Genomic DNA, 24,551 nt, shown 5'->3' with positions numbered 1-24,551 from the left:
ATGACGCTTTTGGTGCAAATTCATCTGAATGAGTCCGAAAGGCGAAAAAAAAATGTGTTTCTGGCCCGAGAGGCAATTTAAGTATACAATTAAAACGCAGCGTAATATAGCGTAATAGAAAATGGCTTGATGGGTTAATTAAGTCTAATGATTTTATCCTGTCTTGGTATTCTTCGCAGCTCTAAATTATGCAAATGTCTGTCATTCAATTTTTACGACTTCCTCATAGATAATTCTTTTTCACTTGTTCCGTAAATCTCAGTAATCTGTTAAGTCTAGTATGCATTGTTTGTTCGGGGACCCATGCAGACAGAGAAGAGCTAGGCACGGAGCATGGGATTGGGAAGGAGGAAGGTAGTAGAGAATGACACGGTGACAAAATTCATCACCGTTCCCGTCACCGCGGATAACCACGGCAAACAATCTTCATGTCATTCTTTAAGGAGAGAGGGAAGAATCAGAGTACGAATGGCCACAACCACTGACCCTCAAGCTTTGCTTTGAAGAATGCTGGTGTAGAAGGATTGAAGTTGAAACAGACACTACAGAATGACAGTCTCTGGTATCCAGAGCAGATATTGTGATGTCATAATGCCTCATTCCACCAGTGCCTAAGAGCCAATCACATCAGTGATGTCACAATGGCTTCATTATCCTTGGCTCACATAAGAATCAGAGTATGAATGGCCACAACCACTGACCCGCAAGCTTTGCTCTGAAGAATGCTAGTGTAGAATGACTGAGGTTGAAATAGACACTACAGAATGACAGTCTCTGTTATCCAGAGCAGATATTGTGATGTCATAGTGCCAATCACATCAGTGATGTCACAATGGTTTCATTATCCTTGGCTCACATAAGAATCAGAGTATAATTGGGCACAACCACTGACCCGCAAGCTTTGCTTTGAAGAATGCTGGTGTAGAAGGACTGAGGTTGAAACAGTCTCTGGTATCCAGAGCAGATATTGTGATGTCATAATGCCTCATTCCAAAAGTGCCTAAGAGCCAATCACATCAGTGATGTCACAATGGCTTCATTATCCTTGGCTCTCATAAGAATCAGAGTATGAATGGCCACAACCACTGACCCGCAAGCTTTGCTTTGAACAATGCTGGTGTAGAAGGACTGAGGTTGAAACAGTCTCTGGTATCCAGAGCAGATATTGTGATGTCATAATGCCTCATTCCAAAAGTGCCTAAGAGCCAATCACATCAGTGATGTCACAATGGCTTCATTATCCTTGGCTCTCATAAGAATCAGAGCATGAATGGCCACAACCACTGACCCGCAAGCTTTGCTTTGAAGAATGCTGGTGTAGAAGGACCGAGGTTGATATAGACACTAGAAAATGACATGGGATTATTTCCCGCGGGGACGGGAACGGTGATGAATTTTGTTTGAAGGGACGGATGGTTTGAAGGGACGGAGTGGGGATGTGACCCGAGCTGACGGGGCAGGGACTGAGCTTACAGGGACAGGGACTAATTTTTTCCCCATGTCCTTCTCTACTCAGAAGTACTGCAGTATGCTTCCAGCCACTTTCTTCAAAACCTTAAACCAATGACCAGTCCTAAGCTCCTGTTCTACAAAGGCTCCTCAGAGTCAGCATATATTCTTTACAAATTTAACTCTCAAATGAAGGGAAATGCAACTGAGTCAACCCCTATATGTCTGCTGGTAGGAGGTGGAATGAAGACACGATTACTGGCAACTGTAAAGCAGTAATTTGGCTCAAAAGCTTTCTTGATTTTGATTTAATTAGAGGAAAACTGGACCTGATGAACTTAACCAAGCTTACTAATTTCAGTTGCTACTTTTGATATGTTTGTTTGTCTCTTTCGATTTATCTTCTTGTTCAAAGCTACCAGTGGCCTATCAGCGGTAGACACAGAATGTAGCGTCCGGATGTGGAATAGAGAATGACATGGTGATGAATTTTCCCCCATCCCCACAGGAACTCATTTTCTTGTCCCCGCCCCATTCCCGCAACCTCTGTCTTCATCTGCACAAGCCTGAAATATTTTAGCAATAACATTCTAGAGTTCAGATTGTGATGTCATAATGCCTCATTCCACCAATGCCTAAGCTCTGTCCTCATCTGCACCAACCTCAAATGCTTTAAAATCCTAAGTAGCAACATTCTAGAGCTCAGATTGTGATGTCATAATGCCTCATCATTCTAGAGCTCAGATTGTGATGTCATAATGCCTCATTCCACCAATGCCTAAGCTCCGTCCTCATCTGCACAAGCCTCAAACCCTTTAAAATCATAAGTGTTCAAGGCTTCTGCGGTTAGGGCTGAGCTTACAGGAATGGGGCAGGGACAGGAAGAGCAACAAAACTCACGGCGACAGGATGGGGAAATTAAGTTCCTGCAGGGTTGTGGAAAAATTTGTCCCCGTGTCATTCTTTAATGCGGAACTTGCTATGGAACCAAGCTGGTGAGCACAGTTGCACACCTAGATGATCCAAGCATAGTGCCATGGCCCCCGTGGTAGGACTGATGCCCTAAAGGCATAGATCGTTGAGTTTGATCCCTGCTGCTTCTTGCTCTTTGTCAGTGCTTTTGCTAGTCAAGCTTTGGCATCACTTTTCAGTCTTTTGGCCAAGATGCATGCACTGGATCTGAACTGTGAGCCTTCTGGCCGATGTTGGGAGGGAGGTGGGGGTCGATCAGTGCCTTGCCACTGAAACACACTGGGTACGTGACTACATAAAGACACAAACAGCACAGCCGTTACTATAAGTAAAGCGCCAACATTTGGAGAACATATCGGGGTCATGGCTGTGTTCACATCCCCCTCTCCATAGAACCAATTTTTCCACTGTTTACACGTTGCAGAGAATAAAATATTTTGGAAAACTAAAACGAATCCCACAAGATATCTAATTGCAGTAATTGCCACCAAGCTGTTTTAGAACCCAGCTTAACATTTGATGGCTTTTGGTGAGGCAGAAAAGCCTTAATCGAGTCACTGGAGACCAACATCAAGACATCATATGCTGTAGTAGAATGGGGAAAAAATAAAGTCTGCCGAGCAGAGAAACCCTACGGCCATCTGCTCAGAAGGCAGATTTACTTGGCAGCCGTTGGACGCTGCAGCACGAGGGCTAGTGTTGTTTGCATTTTATGTCTTTTAACAAAGCAGGAATCATGGAAATGCAAATGTCGAATCTCTATAATAATGCAGTTTTTCCACCCGAACGTTGCAAATCTGCACGGAGAGAAAGTTTGTACTGGCTCGGTCTAAGTCCCCTTCCTGTTCTCCGCTATTACAGTCTCCTCGGGCGTCTCGACGAAAGAGAATAAACCTTGTCCACGCTGCCGCTTATCGCAGCAGTTAAATGGGCTGAAGCCAGTTTAAACGTGGCTAAACAAATCGCAAAGTGGGCCCAGTTTTAAACGTGTTATGGGGTAAAGACAAAGCAGCATCGCAGGATTGTTTACCAGACCGCTCAATTCAGATCGGCTGGTGAATATAAAAGTCTTGATATTTAACCACATCCTGGCCTCAAGAAAAGTCTGGGGGGCTGGGGCACTAGGGCTATGCACTTGGAGGAGTGTGTGGCGGTGTGGTTGAAGCTACAGCCTCAGCACCCTAGGGTTGTGGGTTCAAACCCCCGCGGCTCCTTGTGACCCTGGGCAAGTCACTTAATCCCCCCATTGCCCCAGGTACGTTAGATAGATTGTGAGCCCACTGGGACAGACAGGGAAAAATGCTTGAGTACCTGAATAAACGCATGTAAACCGTTCTGAGCTCCCCTGGGAGAACAGTATAGAAAATGGAATAAAGAAATAGTGTGAAAAGTTTCAGCCTCTGATAACCAGAGCTGGTATTGTGACATCATAATGCCTCATTCCACCAATAAGAGCCAGCCTCACCAGTGATGTCACAAAGGCTTGATTGTCCTTTACTTGGCTCACTTCTAGTACATTTTGATTTCTTGAGTGATACAGTGGTTAAAGCTACAGCCTCAGCACCCTGAGGTTGTGGGTTCAAACTTACGCTGCTCCTGTGACCTTGGGCAAGTCACTTAATCCCCCCCCCCCCATTGCCCTGGCTACATTAGATAGATTGTGAGCCTGCCAGGACAGACAGGGAAAAATGTTTGAGTACCTGAATAAACTCAAGATTTTAAATGCCCACAATGAAGAATCGCACAAGAATTCCCCCCCAAAATACTCTGTAAAGCTAGTCACCTTAATCAGATTAGACATGTGACCCACTGAAACAAACTATATCACAAATAAATTTGGATTTATTCCAAAAAAAACAAAACAAAAAAAAGCCACAAAACGATCGTCGGCCTGGCTCTTTTCTAACTAGCCTGTTTTTTCTAGTGAGTTTTGACTATTTTCAGGCTAATCTAATCTAATCTAATCTAAATCTTGGGTTTATATACCGCATCATCTCCGCAGATGGAGCTCGACACGGTTTACATGGTTAGGGAAGGAACGGAACTCCAGTGGAATTATATAAGTATGAGAGAAGGCTCCCACCTGCCAGTAATAAGTTATAGTTGAACTGAAGGAAAATCACTCCGTGGACCAAAGTATTATATGGATGATATAACAGAGTTCACAGGCTTGCTCAGAATCATGGAGGGGAAAACTGGGGCGAACCCCAGAGGAAAAACCACCTCACAGCCCAATCATCGCATGGACAAGTAAACCAGAGGTTATATCAATTCATATATGTTTTAACGTTGTGAAAAAACTATGGTTTACTATAGCTTATAGTCAAAGAACTTAGGCAAACTTAGACCTCATAAGAACATAAAATTTGCCATATTGGGACTGACCGAAGGTTCATCAAGCCCAGACTTTTTTTTAAAAAAAGCTAACTTTGTTTAGATGGGGGATTATATCAAGGAATTGTCGTTTAGATGGAAACGTCTGTAAGGAGTAGAAATGCAGTGGGCAAAATTGAAAGGAGTTTTTATAAGAGTGACAGACCTTTTTGTGAGGCAAGTAAGTAAAAGTAAGAGGAAAAGAAGGCCGCTTTGGTTCTCAAAAGTAGTAGCTGAAAAGGTAAAGAATAAGAGGTTAGCTTTCATAAACTACAAAAGATTGCAGAAAGAGGAAGATAGGCAAAAATATCTGGAAAAGTTAAGAGAGGCTGGTTGAGTAGTCAGGAAAGCAGAGATGCAAATGGAAGAAAAACCAATAGCTGACATGGTAAAATGGGGAGACAAGACATTTTTTTTAGATATATCAGTGATAGGACGAAATGCAAAAGTGGCATTGTGAGACTCAAAGGTGAAGGGGAGGAATATGTAGAAGCTGATAAAGAAAAAACTGAACTGATTAACAAATATTTCTTGCTCTGTGTTCATGGTGGAAGTGCCAAAGCGGGACCACAGAAGACAGACACGAATAGAGATGGAGGTGTGGTAGATCCTGATCAATTTTCAGAGGTTGTATTTGTGAGGAGCTAGCTAAATTAAAGGTAGGCAAAGCAATGGGGCCGGATGTGTACATCTGAGGGTGCTGATGGAACCCTAAGTTCTGGTGGCTCTGCCGACTGACATTTTCAATGCTTCTCTAGAGTTGGGAGTGGTACCGGAGGACTGGCAAATGGTGAATGTGGTCCCTCTCCTCAAAAGTGGAAGTAAGAAAGAAGTAGGGAATTATAGGCCAGTAAGTCTGACTTCTGTGGTAAGCAAATTAATGGAAACACTTTTAAAACAGAGAATGGTCAAGTTTCTGGAATCCTGTGGATTATAGGACCAGAGGCAACATGGATTCACTAGAGGTAGGTCTTGTCAGACAAATCTGATCAATTTCTTTGACTGGGTGACCAGAGAATTGGATAGAGGATGTGTGCCAGATGTGGTGTATTTAGATTTTAACAAAGCCTTTGACAGTGTTCCACACAGACGTCTAATAAATAAACGGAGTGCCCTCGGGATGGGCCCCAAAGTTATGGGATGAGTCAGGAGCTGGTTGAATGGAAGATGACAGAGGGTAGTGGTCAATGGAGATCACTCTGAGGAAAGAGATGTTATCAGTGGTGTGCCTCAAGGTTCTGTTCTTAGGTCTGTTCTTTTTAACATTTTTATAAGCGATATTGCTGAAGAGCTGTTGGTTAAGATTTGCCTCTTTGCGGATGATACCAAAATCTGAAATAGACAACCCGGATGGTGCGAATAACATAAAGAAAGACCTGGCAGTTTGAAGAATGGGTATGAAATTTGGAAGCTTATAATTGCATTTGATTTTATGCTGGATTTTGCACTTATTTATAAAAAGAAGACAATATACTGGCTTCATGTTACCTAATGGGCCAAGCCCACTCTCACCATCTCCTCTTACTCAGACCTCCCTGACTGAAACTCTCTCTCCCCCCATAGACCAAACTACTCTCCAGGAAGCACCAATATGTAGATCACATAAGGCATGGCAAAGATTTTTCTATCTTCTTTTGGAATCGGTTCAACAACAACAATCTCCATAAACTTAAGCTAAGTGGCTTTATATTGTTTGTAACTGTGTAGTTGTTACATCGAGTCTTAACTGTTACTTTGCTTCTGACTGATGCCTGCAAATCTATTTGCAAACAACGTTATTGTTATTGAAAGTCTAGTAGGATTTTATCTCTGCTCGTTTGCAAGTTAGCTGTTTTTGAAGTCTGCCAAGAATATACTATTTGACTTATCAATCAAAGTGATTAGTGAAAGAAATCACTAAGAATAATTTAAGATATAGAGATAGATAAGTTGTTGCACAATAAATGGGAGCCCGAGATCCCCATTGTCCATGGGCGGAACGTAACACGGAGCTGATTGGCCCTAGTGTCGCCCATTGGTTGGGGGGTTGTTAGGTTAGTTGGGCTGGGGGGGGGAGAGAAGTAATCAAGCAGGGATGGTGGGCCTGTCAGTGTAAGCAGTTTAAATTAATTGCAGGGTAGCACACGGGGGCAAGGTTATAAAGCCGGGACCTTGGAGGACTCGACTCCTTCCGGGGTCCTCCAGGGCTTTTCCCGCCCTCCCACCCGTTGTTTTTTGGCAGGTGAGGGTAGCTCAGGGGTATGGATCTCCCGAGCTACTGGGTCATGGGCTCATCAGGTGATGAGCGGGGGCCGGCAGGGAGCCGTGCCTGGTGGGTCAGGTGACCTGGGTAAAATGGGGCATGAGGGACATGCCACCCTTCTGACCCTTGCTGAGGTGGCGGGGTCGAGGGCACTGAAAACGTGTTTTTGGTAGCTCGGGAGGAGCTGTTTTGGTTATGATGTTAAGTGAAGTTATGATATGTTAATATGTTATGGATTAATAAACTGAGCTGTGGTGAAAGAGGGATGGGGAAAGGTTATAAAGGTGGGTGGTGATGTGAGTATATAGGCGAACAGCTGAGCTTATCCAGATCCCGCAGTGAAAGGTCAAAAACGCACGCCGACAAAGGCGTGCCGACAACCCAGCACAGACAACTGAGCGCAAGGCGGAAGCGCTCAAAGAAAAATAGTATTTTAAAGGGCTCTGACGAGGGGTGTTGGTGTGGAACCCCCCCCCTTTACTTAATAGAGATCGCGCCGGCATTGTGGGGAGTTTGGAGGGATGTAACCCCCCACATTATACTGAAAACTTCACTTTTTCCCTAAATAAGAGGGAAAAAGTTAAGTTTCCAGTAAATGAGGGGGGTTACAACCCCCCCAAGCCCCCACAATGCCGGCGCAATCTCTATTAAGTAAAGGGGGGGGATTCCCCACCAACACCACCACCCCCCGTCGGAGCCCCTTAAAATACTGTTTTTCTTCGGCGTGCTTCTGCCTTGCGCTCAGTTGTCTACGCTGGGTTGTGGTCGCACCTTTGTCGTTGCGCGCTTTTGTCTATGAACCAATCCCGCTGTTACACTTTTCAAAAAATTTAAAAAATAAGGTTTTTATGGATCAGTGAAAGATACCCCTATCCAAATATTACCAACAGACCTATGATTGGTCAGTGGTATGGATGTCTGCAATCCTTTTATCCTTAAAAAAAAAAAAAAAAGGTTTTTTTATGGTCATGCATGTTTCAAGTAGCTGAGTATTTTTTTGTGGTAACTATGAGGGTTTTTTGCCAGTTTGCGCTTTTACTTTGGAGAACATCGTTTCAGCATTTTTCCAGCCCTCGTCTCTGTTTCCTTTGAACCTACCCATTCTTCAGAGGAAGAAGCAGATACCCTGCCTCCTACCACGAGGCTTTCTCTAGTTTCCTACTGCTCTGTCATCTGCTTTTGTTATTGTGTTTGCATCAGAATTCATAATGGTATGAAGATCTAATAACCGTGCAGTAAAAAATCTGTCATTACGCATTATCGTTAGCCATCCTGTGCACTATTGATTTCCGTGACATTGATTTACAGAGGATCTCGTGGAACTTTCAAATGTCATTATATTTCAGGCGTCTCAAATAATCTATTGCAATCTTCATTCTGATGTTTCTCTCTTCGCCTGTCCCAACTCCTTTCCTTTCTCCACCTTTCACACATCAACAGGGGGCATCCACACGACCCAATGCTACCAGTGTTTCACAAGTACAACAGTCTCTCTCATGTAGGGTTGTTGGCCACTGGCTCTATGACATAAGAAACGGGCTATTCCAGTCCTGGTTTTACTGTATCACAGGTCTTCACAAACCTATCCTGGTAAGCACACAGCCTGCCAGGTTTTCAAGGTGCCCAGTGAATATGTATGACAATCTTGTAAACCTCTGAGATCCAGTTGGGTTATGTAGACGGGGTGAGGAAGCCCTGCTCTATGCATGCATAAACTCATAGCTCTGCTTTTCCCATTGATTTCCCTAACGATGAGACAACATTGGTCAATCTTTTGCTATAAACTAGGAATTCTCAAACTAGTCCTCAGAACAGCCAGCTGGGATTTCAGGATATCCTCTATGAATATGCATGTGATAAATTCAAATGTATCTCATGCATATTCATGATGTGTATCCTGAAAGTCTGACGGGTTAGGTGTGTCCCAAGATTTGTTAAGAAACCATGAACAAGACCAGTGTCCCACAAACAGTAAACTCCAGACCATGCCTGTAGGGCACTGATTCCCAACCCGGACCACCAGGCCAATCAGGTTTTCAGGCTAGCCCTAATGAATATGCATGAGAGAGATTTGCATATAATGGAAGTGAGAGGCATGCAAATCTGCTCCATGCATATTCATTAGGGCTATCCTGAAAACCTGACTGGCCTGGTGGTCCTCCAGGACAGGGTTGGGAACCACTGAAGTAGGGCACCTGGAAATGCACGGACGTTGACGTAATGACATCATGCACATGCATGGCATCATCACATTGACATCTGTGCATGTGTGAAGGTCCTCCAGACAGGGCCATGAGCCAAAAGTGGGGGGTCATGGAGCAGGAGAGGCACGGAGAAGAGGATAGACACTGGTGAGGAGAAGAGGCATGGGTGCTGGCTAACTGCCTACACCAGGGGTAGGCAATTCCAATCCTTGAGAGCTGGAGCCATGTCAGGTGTTCAGGATATCTCATGCATATTCATTGTGGATATCCTGAAAACCTGACCCGGCTCCGGCTCTCGAGGACCGGAATTGCCTACCCCTGGCCTACACGAACTTTCGCTCGCCTTTTCCCCATCCTAAACAGGTCGGGTTTTTGATTTCGCTGGCTTAGCTTGAAAGTTGCAGAGCGACAGTTTGTGCGTCCACTCACCGCCGCGCCATCTTGGGATCCATGTGCAAACGTTCTGACTTGGACGTCCATGTCTTGAACTGGATGTCCTTTCTAGAATGCCGCTCCACTTGTTATAAATACTGTGAGCAATACTTTTGCTCAGCTTCCTAATTTCAGCATTCAGATGTCTTCCCCCTCTCTTTGAGATGCACAGAACACCCCCCCCCCCCACACACACACACACACACACTCATAGCATATGAAAATGAAGTGATGAACAATATACAGACTTGATCTTCATCTGTTTTTTGCGGGACACAGACCATAGAAGCCTAAACCCACTAATCCTTCCACACACCCCATCAGACTTGGCTTTAAAGTTCCTGTTTTGTAAAGGAATCATGTGCACTTCTCCATATCCATGCAGAATAGCTAAGAACTTCACTACTATCGATTGTACTTGTATCTAGCACAGGGTAAGCTTCCATGGAAATCCCTTCTCTGCAGTGTACACTCAGACGAGCATGCTCTGCGCAAAGCCTGAGTGCACTTCATTTCATCAGCCCCTCGGTTAATTTTCCAACTCCAAAGCTTCAGCTAAGAGCACTGGCTTTGCACTGGCTAAGAGCACTGGCTTCAGCTAAGAGCACTGGCTTTGCACTAGCTAAGAGCACTGGCTTCAGCTAGGAACACTGGCTAAGAGCACTGGCTTTGCACTGGCTAAGAGCACTGGCTTTGCACTGGCTAAGAGCACTGGCTTCAGCTAAGAGCTCTGGCTTTGCACTGGCTAAAAGCACTGGCTTCAGCTAAGGGCACTGGCTTTGCACTGGCTTCAGCTAAGAGCACTGGCTTTGCACTGGCTAAGAGCACTGGCTTCAGCTAAGAGCACTGGCTTTGCACTGGATAAGAGCACTGGCTTTGCACTGGCTAAGAGCACTGGCTTCAGCTAAGAGCACTGGCTAAGAGCACTGGCTTCAGCTAAGAGCCCTGGCTTTACACTGGCTAAGAGCACTGGCTTCAGCTAAGAGCACTGGCTTTGCACTGGCTAAGAGCACTGGCTTCAGCTAAGAGCCCTGGCTTTACACTGGCTAAGAGCACTGGCTTCAGCTAAGAGCACTGGCTTTACACTGGCTAAGAGCACTGGCTTCAGCTAAGAGCACTGGCTTTGCACTGGCTAAGAGCACTGGCTTCAGCTAAGAGCCCTGGCTTTACACTGGCTAAGAGCACTGGCTTCAGCTAAGAGCACTGGCTTTGCACTGGCTAAGAGCACTGGCTTCAGCTAAGAGCACTGGCTAAGAGCACTGGCTTCAGCTAAGAGCCCTGGCTTTACACTGGCTAAGAGCACTGGCTTCAGCTAAGAGCACTGGCTTTGCACTGGCTAAGAGCACTGGCTTCAGCTAAGAGCCCTGGCTTTACACTGGCTAAGAGCACTGGCTTCAGCTAAGAGCACTGGCTTTACACTGGCTAAGAGCACTGGCTTCAGCTAAGAGCACTGGCTTTGCACTGGCTAAGAGCACTGGCTTCAGCTAAGAGCCCTGGCTTTACACTGGCTAAGAGCACTGGCTTCAGCTAAGAGCACTGGCTTTGCACTGGCTAAGAGCACTGGCTTCAGCTAAGAGCCCTGGCTTTACACTGGCTAAGAGCACTGGCTTCAGCTAAGAGCACTGGCTTTGCACTGACTAAGAGCACTGGCTTTGCACTGGCTAAGAGCACTGGCTTCAGCTAAGAGCACTGGCTAAGAGCACTGGCTTTGCACTGACTAAGAGCACTGGCTTCAGCTAAGAGCACTGGCTTTGCTCCTCCCCCCTCCCCCCCCCCCCCCCCCACACACACACACACTTTCTCAGTCTCTGGCAAGGCAGGGCAATGCAGCCCTCCTCTGCTTCCGCCACTGACAGACAAGATGTTTTAAGGTATACAGGATGCAAGGTGGGGAAGGAGAATGGCAATTATTTTGTTCACACCACAAACAGCTGCTCAGTTTAATTCAAGCAGCTTTTCTCTCACATGCTGCCTGCGTCATGTGACCTTCAGTTCTAACCCGGGGCAACCTTCCTCTAATGAGATCCTGGATCGCACTGAAATCAAACCTGGCTCGGAACCCAAACAATCTCAGCCCTGTGGCCGAGTCGCACCATAAGGTGGCTCTCTAGGGATCCGTAACAGGGAACAAAGCCAAGAGTTCCCAGTATCAACGGAGCTCGTGCAAACGGTACCAGTACGCAGGAAGCAAAGAGCTACTGCAATATACTAACCACATTAAAGCACATCATTAGTAGATAGATCCCAGTGCAGAAAATGGGACCTGAATTTAAATAACAGGCATTGATTGGTTTCTATGTGAGTAGTTACATTCAGGTATGCCAGATACTCGCCTGTTCCAGAGCACTGACAACCTAAGGTGCTGATACTCACTCCACAGACGTCAATGGTTTCAAAGCCACTGGCAGCCATGGGCCACGTTAGACCTGGATATTCAATACCCGGGGAGAAGAAGCATGGAAACTTCCAGGCACCTATGATGTGAAAACAGGATACTGGGCTTGATGGAACTCTTTGGTTTGACCCAGTATGGCAGTTCTTATATTCTTATACTATAAACAGTTCTTCAATACTAGTCCTGATTCCTAGCATTGCTTCCTGATCGTTCTCTCTCAACAGTAAGCAAAGAATTTCTATGTACTATGTGTGTCATACACAGAAACATGATGGCAGATAAAGGCCAAATGATTCTTCCAGTCTGTCCATCCGCAGCATCCACTATCTCCTCCTCTCCCTATTGGCTAAGGCTCTTTACACCTGCATTGTGATGTCATAGAACTTTATGGTATAGTAACATAGTAACATGATGGCAGATAATGGACAAATGATCCTTCCAGTCTTCCCATCCGCAGCATCCACTATCTCCTCCTCTCCCTAAGAGATCTCACATGACTATCCCAGGCATTTTTGAATTCAGACACTGTCTCTGTCTCCACCACCTCTTCCAGGAGACTGTTCCATGCATCTACCACCCTTTCTGTAAAAAAGTATTTCCTTAGATTACCCCTGAGCCTATCACCTCTAAACTTCATCCTATTATCTCTCATTCCAGAGCTTCCTTTCAAATGAAAAAGACTCGACTCATGCCCATTTATAGAGTGAAAATATCTACTGAAAGCTTGTGGAAAGTACCTTAATTTTTTTTCCCTCTGGGACTGAATCGAGTTTCTTTCACCCTGAGAAATGTGGGTTCCGATATTCAATCCGTGCTGGTATGCTGCATCGGAGCCACAAGCTGAACTGACCTCGGGCCAGTCGCTGCTAAACAGTTTACTAGAAGAGACCATGAAAACCTTTCTTCCAGACGGAGATTATTGATCTGTGTTCAGTAACTGAACAAGACTCTAATACAGATTCTGGAGCAGTGAGGTACTTCTCTGGCGCTTTTCATATTTAAGCCAGTTTTCTCTACGAGGACAGCCTTTATGGTTATTATTCCAATAAATACTCGGGCGGTAAATTCCTTCAGCCGTTTCTCTTTATCCCATTTAAAAACAACGCAGCGTCTGGCACAGCTAACTCTCGATAAATACTCTGGCTGCAATTCCAGAACGTGCCTGAGTCGGACAAGAAGATGAGGCCTGCGCTGTTGGGAAACACGGAAAGGCTTTAGTGGTAGACAGGGACCGTGAGGCCCATATCTCTGCATAATTTCATACCGGACACTCCACCGACCCCTTGGGTTTTACAGGGCCTTTTTACTAAGCTGAGTTCAAGGTTCAAGGTTTATTAATATTTGATGTATCGCTGAATCTGTTTACAAAGCGATGTACACAAGTAAAAATAAAAGAGATAAAATTATAGAGATATCTAGAAAAACAAATACGGGAAAAAACATAAGGAAACGGGGGTAGGTAAAAAATTAAAAACTAAAAATTTTTTTAATATTGAGTATTAAAAGCATCTTTAAAAAGGTGAGTTTTTAAAGATTTTTTGAAAGAAAGAAGATCTTTTCCATATGTAATATGTTGTGGTAAAGAGTTCCAACTAACACTGGCATACCACAGGACATGCTCAGCGGTGCACCTACTAATCATGGTTTTTTTGGGGGGAGGGGGGAGTTCCTGTTTCTACAAATGACCCTATAGTCAGATGCCTAGCCAGGGCAGGATTAATTCGTCGAGGGCCCCTAGGCACCCAAGTACACTGGGCCCCCTGCCCCGTCCCGCCCCACCATGCGCCCAGGCGGAAACAGGAAGCTGCCTCAGAGGGAAGCTTTGGGCAAGCAGCACCGCTTGCACAATTACAGTTCCCGTTGCCTTTCTTACCCGCGTTGCTTGCTTGTCTTACTTTCCGTTGATGGGGGGTGGGGGAGAGCTGCGTTGCCGATCGATGCTGGAGGGGCCCATCGCCATTTGGAAAAAACAGTGTTGATGCCCTCCTTCATCGGGTCCCCCTGACCATTTCGGGCCCTAGGCATGTGCCTACTTGGCCTACTGGTTAATTCTGCCCTGCGCCTAGCCAATCTAGGTGCCTACAAAATTAATCAGCCCTGCTAATTGGCAAGTAACAACTTGTAATTAAACCTAATTACACTTAATTGGATGGTAGGTGCCTACCACTTTCAAGTAAATGCCTAGTCTAAGGTGCGGCTATGGGGTGGGTCATGAGAGCGTTTTGGACTTAGGCGCAAGAACAGTGTGGCGTAAATATGGTGCGCCTACATTTAGGATGCCTTTCGATGCTTAAGGCCACTTTAGGTGCTGCTAAGCGCAATTCTATAAAGTGAGCCTAACTTTTACAGAATCATACCTAAGCTCGGGTTTTAGGTGCTGTTTATAAAATTGGGCCCTTAGTGAATGTATGCTAACGCGTTAGCACAGGAATAGCACGTGAGCCCTCACTCCTGCAAAATGGGTCGCTGTAGGCGCTCCCACGGTAAGTCGGCCATTTTCCGACTGCAGAAAAAATGGCCTTAGTGTGCAAGGAAAAAAAACCCCCACATAACGGCAAGCTAAGGCTACTTTTTACCAAAGCTTCATAAAAGAAATTTGATATCGCTCATGACAATTAGTCAAGATGTCTTAATTTAGGCCAATAAATATATCTTCTATTGACCTTAATTTCCAAGCATTCAAGTGAACTAACGCAATAACCACACTGCCTCGCAAACAGTGATCCTCTGTGGCTGTCTCCCGTTTCCTTAAATTTGTATCCTGTTCTGATTCCTACCACCTTCTCTGGAAAGCTGTTCCATGCATCCATCACCCTGTGCTGCAGAAGAAGTTCAGTAGATGTGCTCTACCTGAAGGGCTTTCAGGGGATTCAGTCAATCCCCAGCTCTACAGATTTGGATTTTTTGTTTGTTTGTTTACTCTTTGCATGATGAAGTTTCATTTGTTGGGTTGGCAGACTGCTCAACCAGTCAAACTGCATCAAACAAACCAAAAAAAAAAGCAGGGCTCTTGGGCTGGGGATTCTCGGAACCCCTCTGAAGGCCCTGACAGTACTGATCTGAATTTGATTGGCTGAGTAGCATCTGCCTGTTGCCTGCTCAACCAATAAAATTCAGAGCAGTGTCCTCAGGGCTTTTAGGGGGTGGGTGAATCTCCTGAAGGCCATGACCACATGCCACCGTCTGCCTACCACATGTACCCACAGTATTGCAGGATCCTACATATTAGCAACTGCTTAAGTTTGCATTAAGGGTTCCCAACCAACAACGTTGGAAAGGAAACCCCATCACCTCAGATACTCCAGAGGCAACCAGAATTGAACCCCCCTTTCTTCTTTGGACCAACTTGCAGCTGCTCCCACTCCTACCTGGATTCACCTCACTTGTTTTGTGAAGTTGCACATCTCAAGGCTTCATCTTTATGACATTATTCAAGTCGATATTGCTAATGAATTCACATCCTGCATCAGTTCAAGAAGACTCTTCTGTTTATATTCAAGGTCTCTCCGTTTTTTGTTTCCAATTTACGCCACTGGCAGTAGCAAGTGTTTGCAAAGATCGTAGTCTGTTCCGAATACTGCAGAACTTCAAATGCTTTGCTTAAGTAACCCAACTGTTATTCCGAAAAGGAAACAAATTCGGTTAAAGCGAGGTAGAATAGGTATTTTGTATGTAACCAATGCACTCCCAAAATGTGGCGACTGTTTCTTAACTATTACAAGCGAGACTTATCGTACGTGATCCTGCCAGCTTACAGAGCCTGGAAACATTCCCAAAGTAAATTAAGTTCATTCACAATGAAAGAGCATTTCTTTCAAGCTCTAGGGATTTTAATTTCCTGTATTGCATCTTTAAATACATCTGTTCCCATTAGACTTGAACTTTGTGTGTAAAGCTATAAAGCACCACCACAGCCCATTTAAGATTCAATTTCTGCCTGGAAAACACTGGTTTTGGTTGATGGGTTGTTAATTCTCACTTTAAACTTAGACAAGAGGAACTGGAGCAGTTGTGGCTCCGCTTTGAAAAGTTAGTTCTGCCGTGACACCAACAGCTCTCTAAGAACTCCCTGGAACTTGGTGTAAGTGCACTTTATAACCAGCCAGCAGGTGGCACCCATGCGCAAGAGCAGGGTCTCCCCACTTCTCAGGAGCTGTAAGTCCCCGATTCTATAAAAGCAACATTAGAAACAATTTTTTAAAGATTTAAAAATTAATTCGCCAGTAGGTGCCAGTTCGGTAAGCGCCTACCACTTCAAGGCAGAAGTAAACACAAAGGCGCCTACTGGGGTTGTTGACTGCGGGAGAGAATGGGCATCTTTCCCGCTGCCGGACTTTTAAATAGTGTGGACACTGTACCAGCACCCCTGGACCAGACGCTGATTTTTGTCACCAAAAAGCGACGCCGCTCTTATAAAACGGCTCGGCAATTTAAAGAATGCACCGGAGTGCTCATTTTTAATGTCGAAGAGTCCATTTGCATGGCAGTGTCGATAAAGACAGAGATAAGCCGTTTTGATAATCTGCCGCTAAAATGTGCGCAGGCTAGACCGTCGGAAACCAGTTTAGCGACTGCGTTAAAGTTTTGAGAATCTGGCCCTCTGTTCTGAGTGGCTTCATGCACTGTGATAAAGACACGTGGAAACCTCTGGAAAGGAAAGGGGCTTCAGTCCCTTAGCTGACCAGATCACTGCCTGCTAGCCCAAGAAATGGCCAGAGCAGTTGCAGGAAGACCCCATCACGGTATTCTGTATTAGAGAATGACACGGTGACAAAATTCATCACCGTTCCCGTTCCCGCGGATAACCGCGGGAAATAATCCCATGTCATTTTTTAGTGTCTATTTCAACCTCGATCCTTCTACACCAGCATTCTTCAAAGCAAAGCTTACGGGTCAGTGGTTGTGGCCATTCATACTCTGATTCTTATGTGAGCCAAGGATAATGAAGCCATTGTGACATCACTGATGTGATTGGCTCTTAGGCACTGGTGGAATGAGGCATTATGACATCACAATATCTGCTCTGGACAGCAGAGACTGTCATTCTGTGGTGTCTGTTTCAACCTCAGTCCTTCTATACCAGCATTCTTCAAAGCAAAGCTTATGGGTCAGTGGTTGTGGCCATTCATACTCTAATTCTTCCCTCTCTCCTTAAAGAATGACATGAAGATGGTTTACCGCGGTTATCCGCGGGGACGGGAACGGTGATGAATTTTGTCACCGTGTCATTCTCTATCTTCTAGCATAATTTAGAGCTAAAGCTTCAAACCTCCCATGAAATATACAAAATATGTTCTCCAAGGCTCACTTGTCTGCTAGGAATAGAATTTTAAAATAAAAGGTGAAAACAATCTGGCTCCATTTTTTTTTTCTCTTATAACACAAATAAGAAAATTTGAAAGCAATGTGTTTAGGGAATTTTTTTTGCTTGCTTGTTTGCTTACAAGCATTGAAGCTGTTGAAATGCAGACTCTTGCCAAATAAGTCTGAAGAGTCAAATAAAGCTGGAGCGAAATAAACTTAACTGAGAGGGAAAGATTAAAGCAAACAGCACCTTTCCCTCCAGTCTGTTCTCACCAGGCTACTTCACCTTGCTCTTTCCAAGCCTTCCTTTCACTTGTTTCTCTGGAAACCTTTCTTCCTTCTCCCACACTGAAGCAAAGCAAACCCCTCACTAATTAAGCGATTTCTGTCCTTTTCATGTGATTTTTAGAATAGAAACCTGCCTGACCAAAAAAAAAAAAGAGCCTTATCTGCATCTGAATATGGAACTACTTGTTTCCAATTTATGCAGTAAAAAATATAGAACTATCAATAATACTAGGACCTGGGAGACTTCGTGATAACATCTAATTAAATTATTCAATCAGGAAACAAATTAAAAAGAAATAACTTTGCTGCTCCCATGAGGAACATTTCCTTCAGTTATAGCTTTCCGGCAATTAGAGGAGAGTCTTCAAACTGAGAACCCAGTGACCCCAACGCACTGTAATGTCCTATCAGACAGTGATGGAATCTGGCAAAATCTGTGACATTATTTGTCATGCATCGGTTTACGCTGTCCCGTCTAATTGCCAACCCCACCTTTAAGCTTTCTTGTTACTGATCTGTTGGGTTTTTTTTTTAATGTATAACTTGTGCGGTGGCGTAGCAAGGTAGTGGTGCTTCCCCACGCCCCTGCTGCTTCTGCACCCCCCTCAACCTGCTTTCTGGCCCCCCCCCCCCGCATCTTCTGCACCCCCACACCATACTCACACTGTCCCTTCCCACCCCTGTGCTTCTAAATCTTTGCCAGCACGAGCAGCTTCTCCGCCTGCTGCTCGTGCTGGCTTTCCCTCTGATGTCATTTCCTGGACCCGTGACCCGGAAGTGATTTCAGAGGGAGCCAGGCCTCCTCAAGCAACTGGCAAAGATTTTAAAGAGGTACGGGGCGAGGGAGGGAGGGCGCGAGCATGGCGGGGGGGGGGGGGAGGGGGCCGGAGAGGTGACAGCACCCCCACCGAGATGGCACCAGGGGCGGTCCACTCCTCCCCTTACTACACCGCTGAATCTGCGCTATCTAAACAACTCTAGGCAGCTTACAAATAACAATCTAACAGATGATAACAGACAAGAAAAGCAAATAGAATACAACAAAATAAACAGAAGACTTCCAAAATTTATTTTAAAAAACTTGATCACATAAATACACTTTCAAACATTTCCGAAAATGCAAAACTGAAATCACACTGCGCAAGTCCTGTGGCAATCAGTGGCGTAACAAGGGAGGTTGGTGCCCGGGGCGGTGGCGCTCGGCATCACTGTGCCCCCCTACTCTTCCCCACCGCTTCAGTGCCCCCGCGTACCTCTTGAAATGTTTGCCGGCGCGAGCAGCATTTGCCACCCACTGCTCACGCCAGCTTCGGCTCCCTTCTGGCATCACGTTCTGGTCCCACGACCAGGAAGTGACGTCAGAAGAGAGTCAACATTGACGCAAACAGCGGAAGATGTGCCGGCAAGCATTTCAAGAGGTATGTAGCGGGGGGGGGGAGGGGGGGCAGAGAGGAGGAGAAATGCTGGTGCCAGCAAACCCCCACGAAGATGGCGCCTGGGGTGGTCCACCCCTCCCCCCCTTACTATGTAACTGGTGGCAACACATTCTACAAAAAAGGTCTCAAAAGCACCTTGATTGGCCACCGTGAGCACGGGTTACTGGGTTTGATGGACCATTGGTCTGACCCAGTAAGGCTATTCTTATGACTCTGAGGCACTGTGGAATGAGGCATTATGATATCACAATCTCAGCTCTGGAATGTTGCTCTCATTGGGGTTCCGGAATCTTGTTGACTCTTTGGGTTTTGGTCAGGTACTAGTGACCTGGATTGGCCACCGTGAGAACGGGCTACTGGGCTTGATGGACCATTGGTCTGACCCAGTAAGGCTATTCTTATGTTCTTATGACTCTGAGGCACTGTGGAATGAGGCATTATGACATCACAATCTCAGCTTTGGAATGTTGCTCTCATTGGGGTTCCGGAATCTTACTATTCTTTGAGACGCTGGAATGTTGCTACTCTTTGGGGTTCCAGAATCTTGTTGACTCTTTGGGTTTTGGTCAGGTACTAGGGACCTGGATTGGCCACCGTGAGAACGGGCTACTGGGCTTGATGGACCATTGGTCTGACCCAGTAAGACTATTCTTATGTACTTACATGAGCCAAGTATAGGACTATCAAGCCATTGTGACATCACTGATGACGTTGGCTCTGAGGCACTGTGGAATGAGGCATTATGACATCACAATCTCAGCTCTGGAATGTTGCTCTCATTGGGGTTCCAGAATCTTGCTATTCTTTGAAATTCTGCCTGGAATGTTGCTATTCTTTAGGGTTCCGGAATCTTACTATTCTTTGAGATTCTGCATGGAATCTTGATACTCTTTGGGGTTCTAGAATCTTTTGCTACTCTTTGGGATTCTAGATTGTTGCTACTCTTTGGGTTTTGGCCAGGTACTAGTGACCTAAATTGGCCACCATGAGAACGGGCTACTGGGCTTGATGGGCTGACCCAGTAAGATTATTCTTATGTTCTTAACCTTTACGTTATTATTACAAGTGGGTGTTAACACAAGTTTCTGAGTCCCTCCTTTATGCTATACATTTTATGAATTATAAATAAATGTTAGCTTATAATTTACAGAGCAGGCAAAATTGTAAGATTTAAAAGAATTCACTGTCGCTTAATATGTGCTTTGTGTCTGCAGACAGGAATAATAAAGTCTCTCTTCATGAAACAGGATAAAGAAAAATCACTTAACACAGTAATTATCCCATTACCCTCGGGGAGCGAAAAAAAGCAGTGGTCTATTTGCAAGCTGTAGATGTTACTTATACAAACAGACATGCCGCAGCACATCCAAAGATATACTTTTGGTTGCCAGTTAGGAAACAGTCTAACATTTAACTACTGGGTAGAAGACCTGATGGCCCTCTCGCCAAGTGACACTACTGTTCAGACAAGGAGATCAAACGCAAACACCTTGCATCCTTGGTCAGACGCATCATCATTGCTTTCGTTGGCCTTCAAGAGATATAAGAACATAAGAAGTTGCCTCCACTGGGTCAGACCAGAGGTCCATCGCGCCCAGCGGTCCGCTCCCGCGGCCGCCCATCAGGTCTGTGACCTGTGAAATGGTTTCTGACCACTTCTATAACCTACCTCTAGTTCTTTCTGTACCCCTCAATCCCCTTATCCTCCAGGAACCTATCCAAACCTTCCTTGAACCCCTGTAATGTGCTCTGGCCTATCACATCCTCCAGAAGCGCGTTCCATGTGTCCACCACCCTCTGGGTAAAAAAGAACTTCCTAACATTTGTTCTAAACCTGTCCCCTTTCAATTTCTCCGAGTGACCCCTAGTACTTGTGGTTCCCCACAGTCTGAAGAATCTATCCCTCTCTATGCCCTTTAGGATTTTGAAGGTTTCTATCATGTGTCCGTGGAATGGGAGATACAGTATTCACTGGACACAGAAACCAGAGGATGGTGTCTCTGGTCCACAGATGTGCCGTTGATCAACATGAGGGAGCCTCAGATACTAGAGAATGACACGGGGACAAATTTTTCCCCGCGGGAACCCTCTGCCCCATTCCTGTAAGCTCTGCCTTAACGCACAAGCCTCGAACACTTGCGAGGCTTGAAGGAATGGGGCAGGGGCAGGAAAAGAGCTCACGGGGACAAGAAAATGAGTTCCTGCGGGGGACGGGGAAAAATTTGTCCCCCGTGTCACTTTGTACATCAGACAAGCCCCTCAGCTGGTTTGCACAAAACAAACAAACAGATTTAGTCACATCCACGATAGTAACTGGTACCTGCGTGAAGAGCCGATCAATCTTTACAACTGTTCGCAGTGCTCTAGATCACTGGTTCCCAACCTTGTCCTGGAGGACCACCAGGCCAATCGGGTTTTCAGGCTAGCCCTAATGAATATGCATGAGAGAGATTTGCATATAATGGAAGTGACAGGCATGCAAATCTGCTCTAGATAACTAAACTAGCAGAATCCTGTTTCGCCTTAAAATCTGCAACCCAGTCCACGTCTCTTTTCCCTGGAGAAGAGGAGACTTAGAGGGGACATGATAGAGACTTACAAGATCATGAAGGGCATAGAGAGAGTAGAGAGGGACAGATTCTTCAAACTTTCAAAAAATAAAAGAACAAGAGAGCATTCGGAAAAATTGAAATGCTAGGAAGTTTTTCTTTACCCAACGTGTGGTGGACACCTGGAATGCGCTTCCAGAGGATGTAATAGGGCAGAGTACGGTACTGGGGTTCAAGAAAGGATTGGACAATTTCCTGCTGGAAAAGGGGATAGAGGGGTATAGATAGAGGATTACTGTGCAGGTCCTGGACCTGTTGGGCACGATGGACCTCAGGTCTGACCCAGTAGAGGCATTGCTTATGTTCTTATGCATGTTTTCAGACTGTGATCCCTGTGCATTTCACCTGCTTTTAATGATTCTGTGTATAACGGCAATCCACCTAGGCTAGAATCCAAATAAATAAAATTTCTGAATAAGACCAGCCAACCTGTAGTCCAGCATCCTGTCTCCAGGAAACCCAAAGGTATAAGTAGCACCCAATAGACCAGTGTCCTGCAAACTTTCTCCAGCCGCAGCATGCTAAAGGTAGTGGCCGTGGCTCGAGGCACCTGGAAGTGCGCGGATATTGCTGTGATGACATGACGTGCATGCGAGACACCATCATGTCACTGGCAGCCGGGCCCTGAGATGCCAGGGGGGGGGGGGGGGGTGACGGAAAGGAAGAGGGCCAGAGAGAAGGATCGGTGACCTACAGCACCAGTCCCCAACCCTGTCCTGGAGGACCACCCAGCCAATCGGGTTTCCAGGCTAGCCCTAATGAATATGCATGAGAGAGATTTGCATATAATGGAAGTGACAGGCATGCAAATCTGCTCCGTGCATAATTCATTAGGGCTAGCCTGAATCCCGAGTGGCGAGTGGTCCTCCAGGACAGGGTTGGGGACCACTGGCCTACAGGACGTGGCTCTTGCCATGAGAGGCACGTCCTGTGGGCAGTCGGCTGGCACCGGCGTCTCTCCTCCAGTGTATCACGGCACACCTGAAATCTCAGGAGACGCACAGTGTGAGATGCACTGCAATCGACCTGGAGCTATGTAATTATGCAGCCGCCCAGCCCCCCATGGAAGGTCCTACGCACAAGATGCCTTTCAGCAGGAATAAGAAGGGGGATGGGGGGAGGTTACCGGTATGGCAGTGGGTGTTTCATTTTGTGCCATACCATCACAATGCTACTGCTGATCCCTGAGAGGGAACTGCACGACATGGATTTAATCTTTCTGACCTACAAGGTAACTTTTTAATGGCCCAGATTTGCCACTGTACGGAGGACTCGACGGCCTTTGGCTGACCCAGCATGGCATTTCTTTGTATTCTTCTCTCGGATTTCTCTGGGCAAGAACGAGGGCCCCGTTACCCCACAGTCGTTCCCAAACGGTTGAGTGAGGCTGAAATACATTGCTACAATTGTTATAGGTGCTAAGGAGTCAAGGACACCACGTGTTGCTTACACAGCAAGATCTCGGACGGCAAGGGCTGGCAAACAGCACACAGCCCTTGGCTGCCACCTAGTGACTGGGGCTATCATTTACATTCTGGATGCATAGTCACTTGCTAATAAGCCATTTATTCTTTGAATATAGAAATATGCAAATCGAACTAAGTATATACCCGAACCCCAAAAGTCACACTCTTAAAAAAAATCATACTTAGGCATGCAGCATTCTTATTTGTGATCCAGTCGCCAGCGCGCTTTCTTGAGAAGAGCGGACAGCTAGTGGACATACAAAATTCTTATTAATAGAGCTCTTGCATTAATCCAGTAAACCCAAGCTTGGTTTCTTTCTGCCAGTCAAGCTCATACAAGAGCACACTGTTAGCTAAGCCTGCAGGCTGCTGGGTCCTTGACTTCTGGGGCTGGGTTATTTTTGGACATGACAAGGGAGAGAGAGGGGGGCTTCAGTCCATTTGATCTCTCCGGGTTATTGCAGGGTTGATGTTTCAATGAACGGATCGGGCACTAGTGCAAAGCTGCAAAGTGCCTTTGCTATAAAGAAAATTAAAAAAAAAAAAAAAAAATGAGTGGATAACTCTTTCTCTTTCTGGATTTTTTTTTTTTAGATCTGCGAAAAGGAATTCCTTGCCTTATAAGAATGTGTGTTGGATGGCATGGGTGCCAGCTCTGTAGGTGCAGCAGGCACTGAACACCCCCACTATTGGGCAACCCAGTTTGCCTGCGTCTAGTGGGGGGGATCATTTGCTCAGCATTTTAACCCCCTCAATCATTTTGGAAAGTTTGCCCAGTCCTGGTCTATGCATTTGGCAATCATACTTAACCCCTTCGCTTTCAACTTTTTGCAACCCATCCCAACCCTTAGCCTCTGAAACCTTGTGCCCCAAAAGTACCTTGTAGATGTTGATTGATGACACTTTCCAAGCGATCCAGTCGCTCCATAATCCTTAAGGTCTCCCCTTTGTCTTCTTCCAACTTTTTCTCCGGTCCCGGCTCTTGCACTTTGACATAAACGCTGGCGATGTAGTTGGTGACCCAGCCCACGTAGAGCAGGCAAAGGATGTTAATCATGGCACTGAGAATCACGCAAGTGGACACTAAAGTTTTGGTTTTCCTGGTGCAAAACATCCTGGGATCCCTCCATATAGCTCCGGCGATGGGGGCAAACGGCGATCTGTCCCCCCTGGGCCGGGGTGCGATGGGAATCCGAGCGCCCGGGCGGCAGAGGGAGCCGCGATCCCCGTCGCCCCGGGAGGAGGAGAGCGAGCAGCGGGGGCCGGAGCGCTAACTTCGCCCAGCTCCTAGCGCCGCTTCCCATCGCAGCCAGCCGGAGCCCCGCCTCCACTCCTGGAGCGGCGGCGGCGGGGGCGGGCCCAACTGACTGACGGGTCGGCA

At 46.0% G+C, this 24,551-nt stretch overlaps 1 protein-coding gene across 1 annotated transcript in view; it reads right to left on the bottom strand.

The window, feature by feature from the left end:
• Nucleotides 1-24,284, bottom strand: part of GALNT18 (polypeptide N-acetylgalactosaminyltransferase 18) — a 407,250-nt gene extending 382,966 nt beyond the window's left edge. Inside the window, exon 1 of the mRNA XM_033928873.1 lies at nt 24,050-24,284. Within this exon, the coding sequence (XP_033784764.1) occupies nt 24,050-24,284 (235 nt within the window). The remainder of the gene's footprint in view (nt 1-24,049) is intronic.
• Between the last annotated feature and the right edge of the window lie 267 nt (nt 24,285-24,551).

The sequence above is a fragment of the Geotrypetes seraphini genome, chromosome 19 (assembly GCF_902459505.1).
Source record: "Geotrypetes seraphini chromosome 19, aGeoSer1.1, whole genome shotgun sequence".
Lineage (NCBI taxonomy): Eukaryota > Metazoa > Chordata > Amphibia > Gymnophiona > Dermophiidae > Geotrypetes > Geotrypetes seraphini.
The sequence above is the reverse complement of the archived record's forward strand: the minus strand, read 5'-3'. Positions and strand labels throughout refer to the sequence as shown.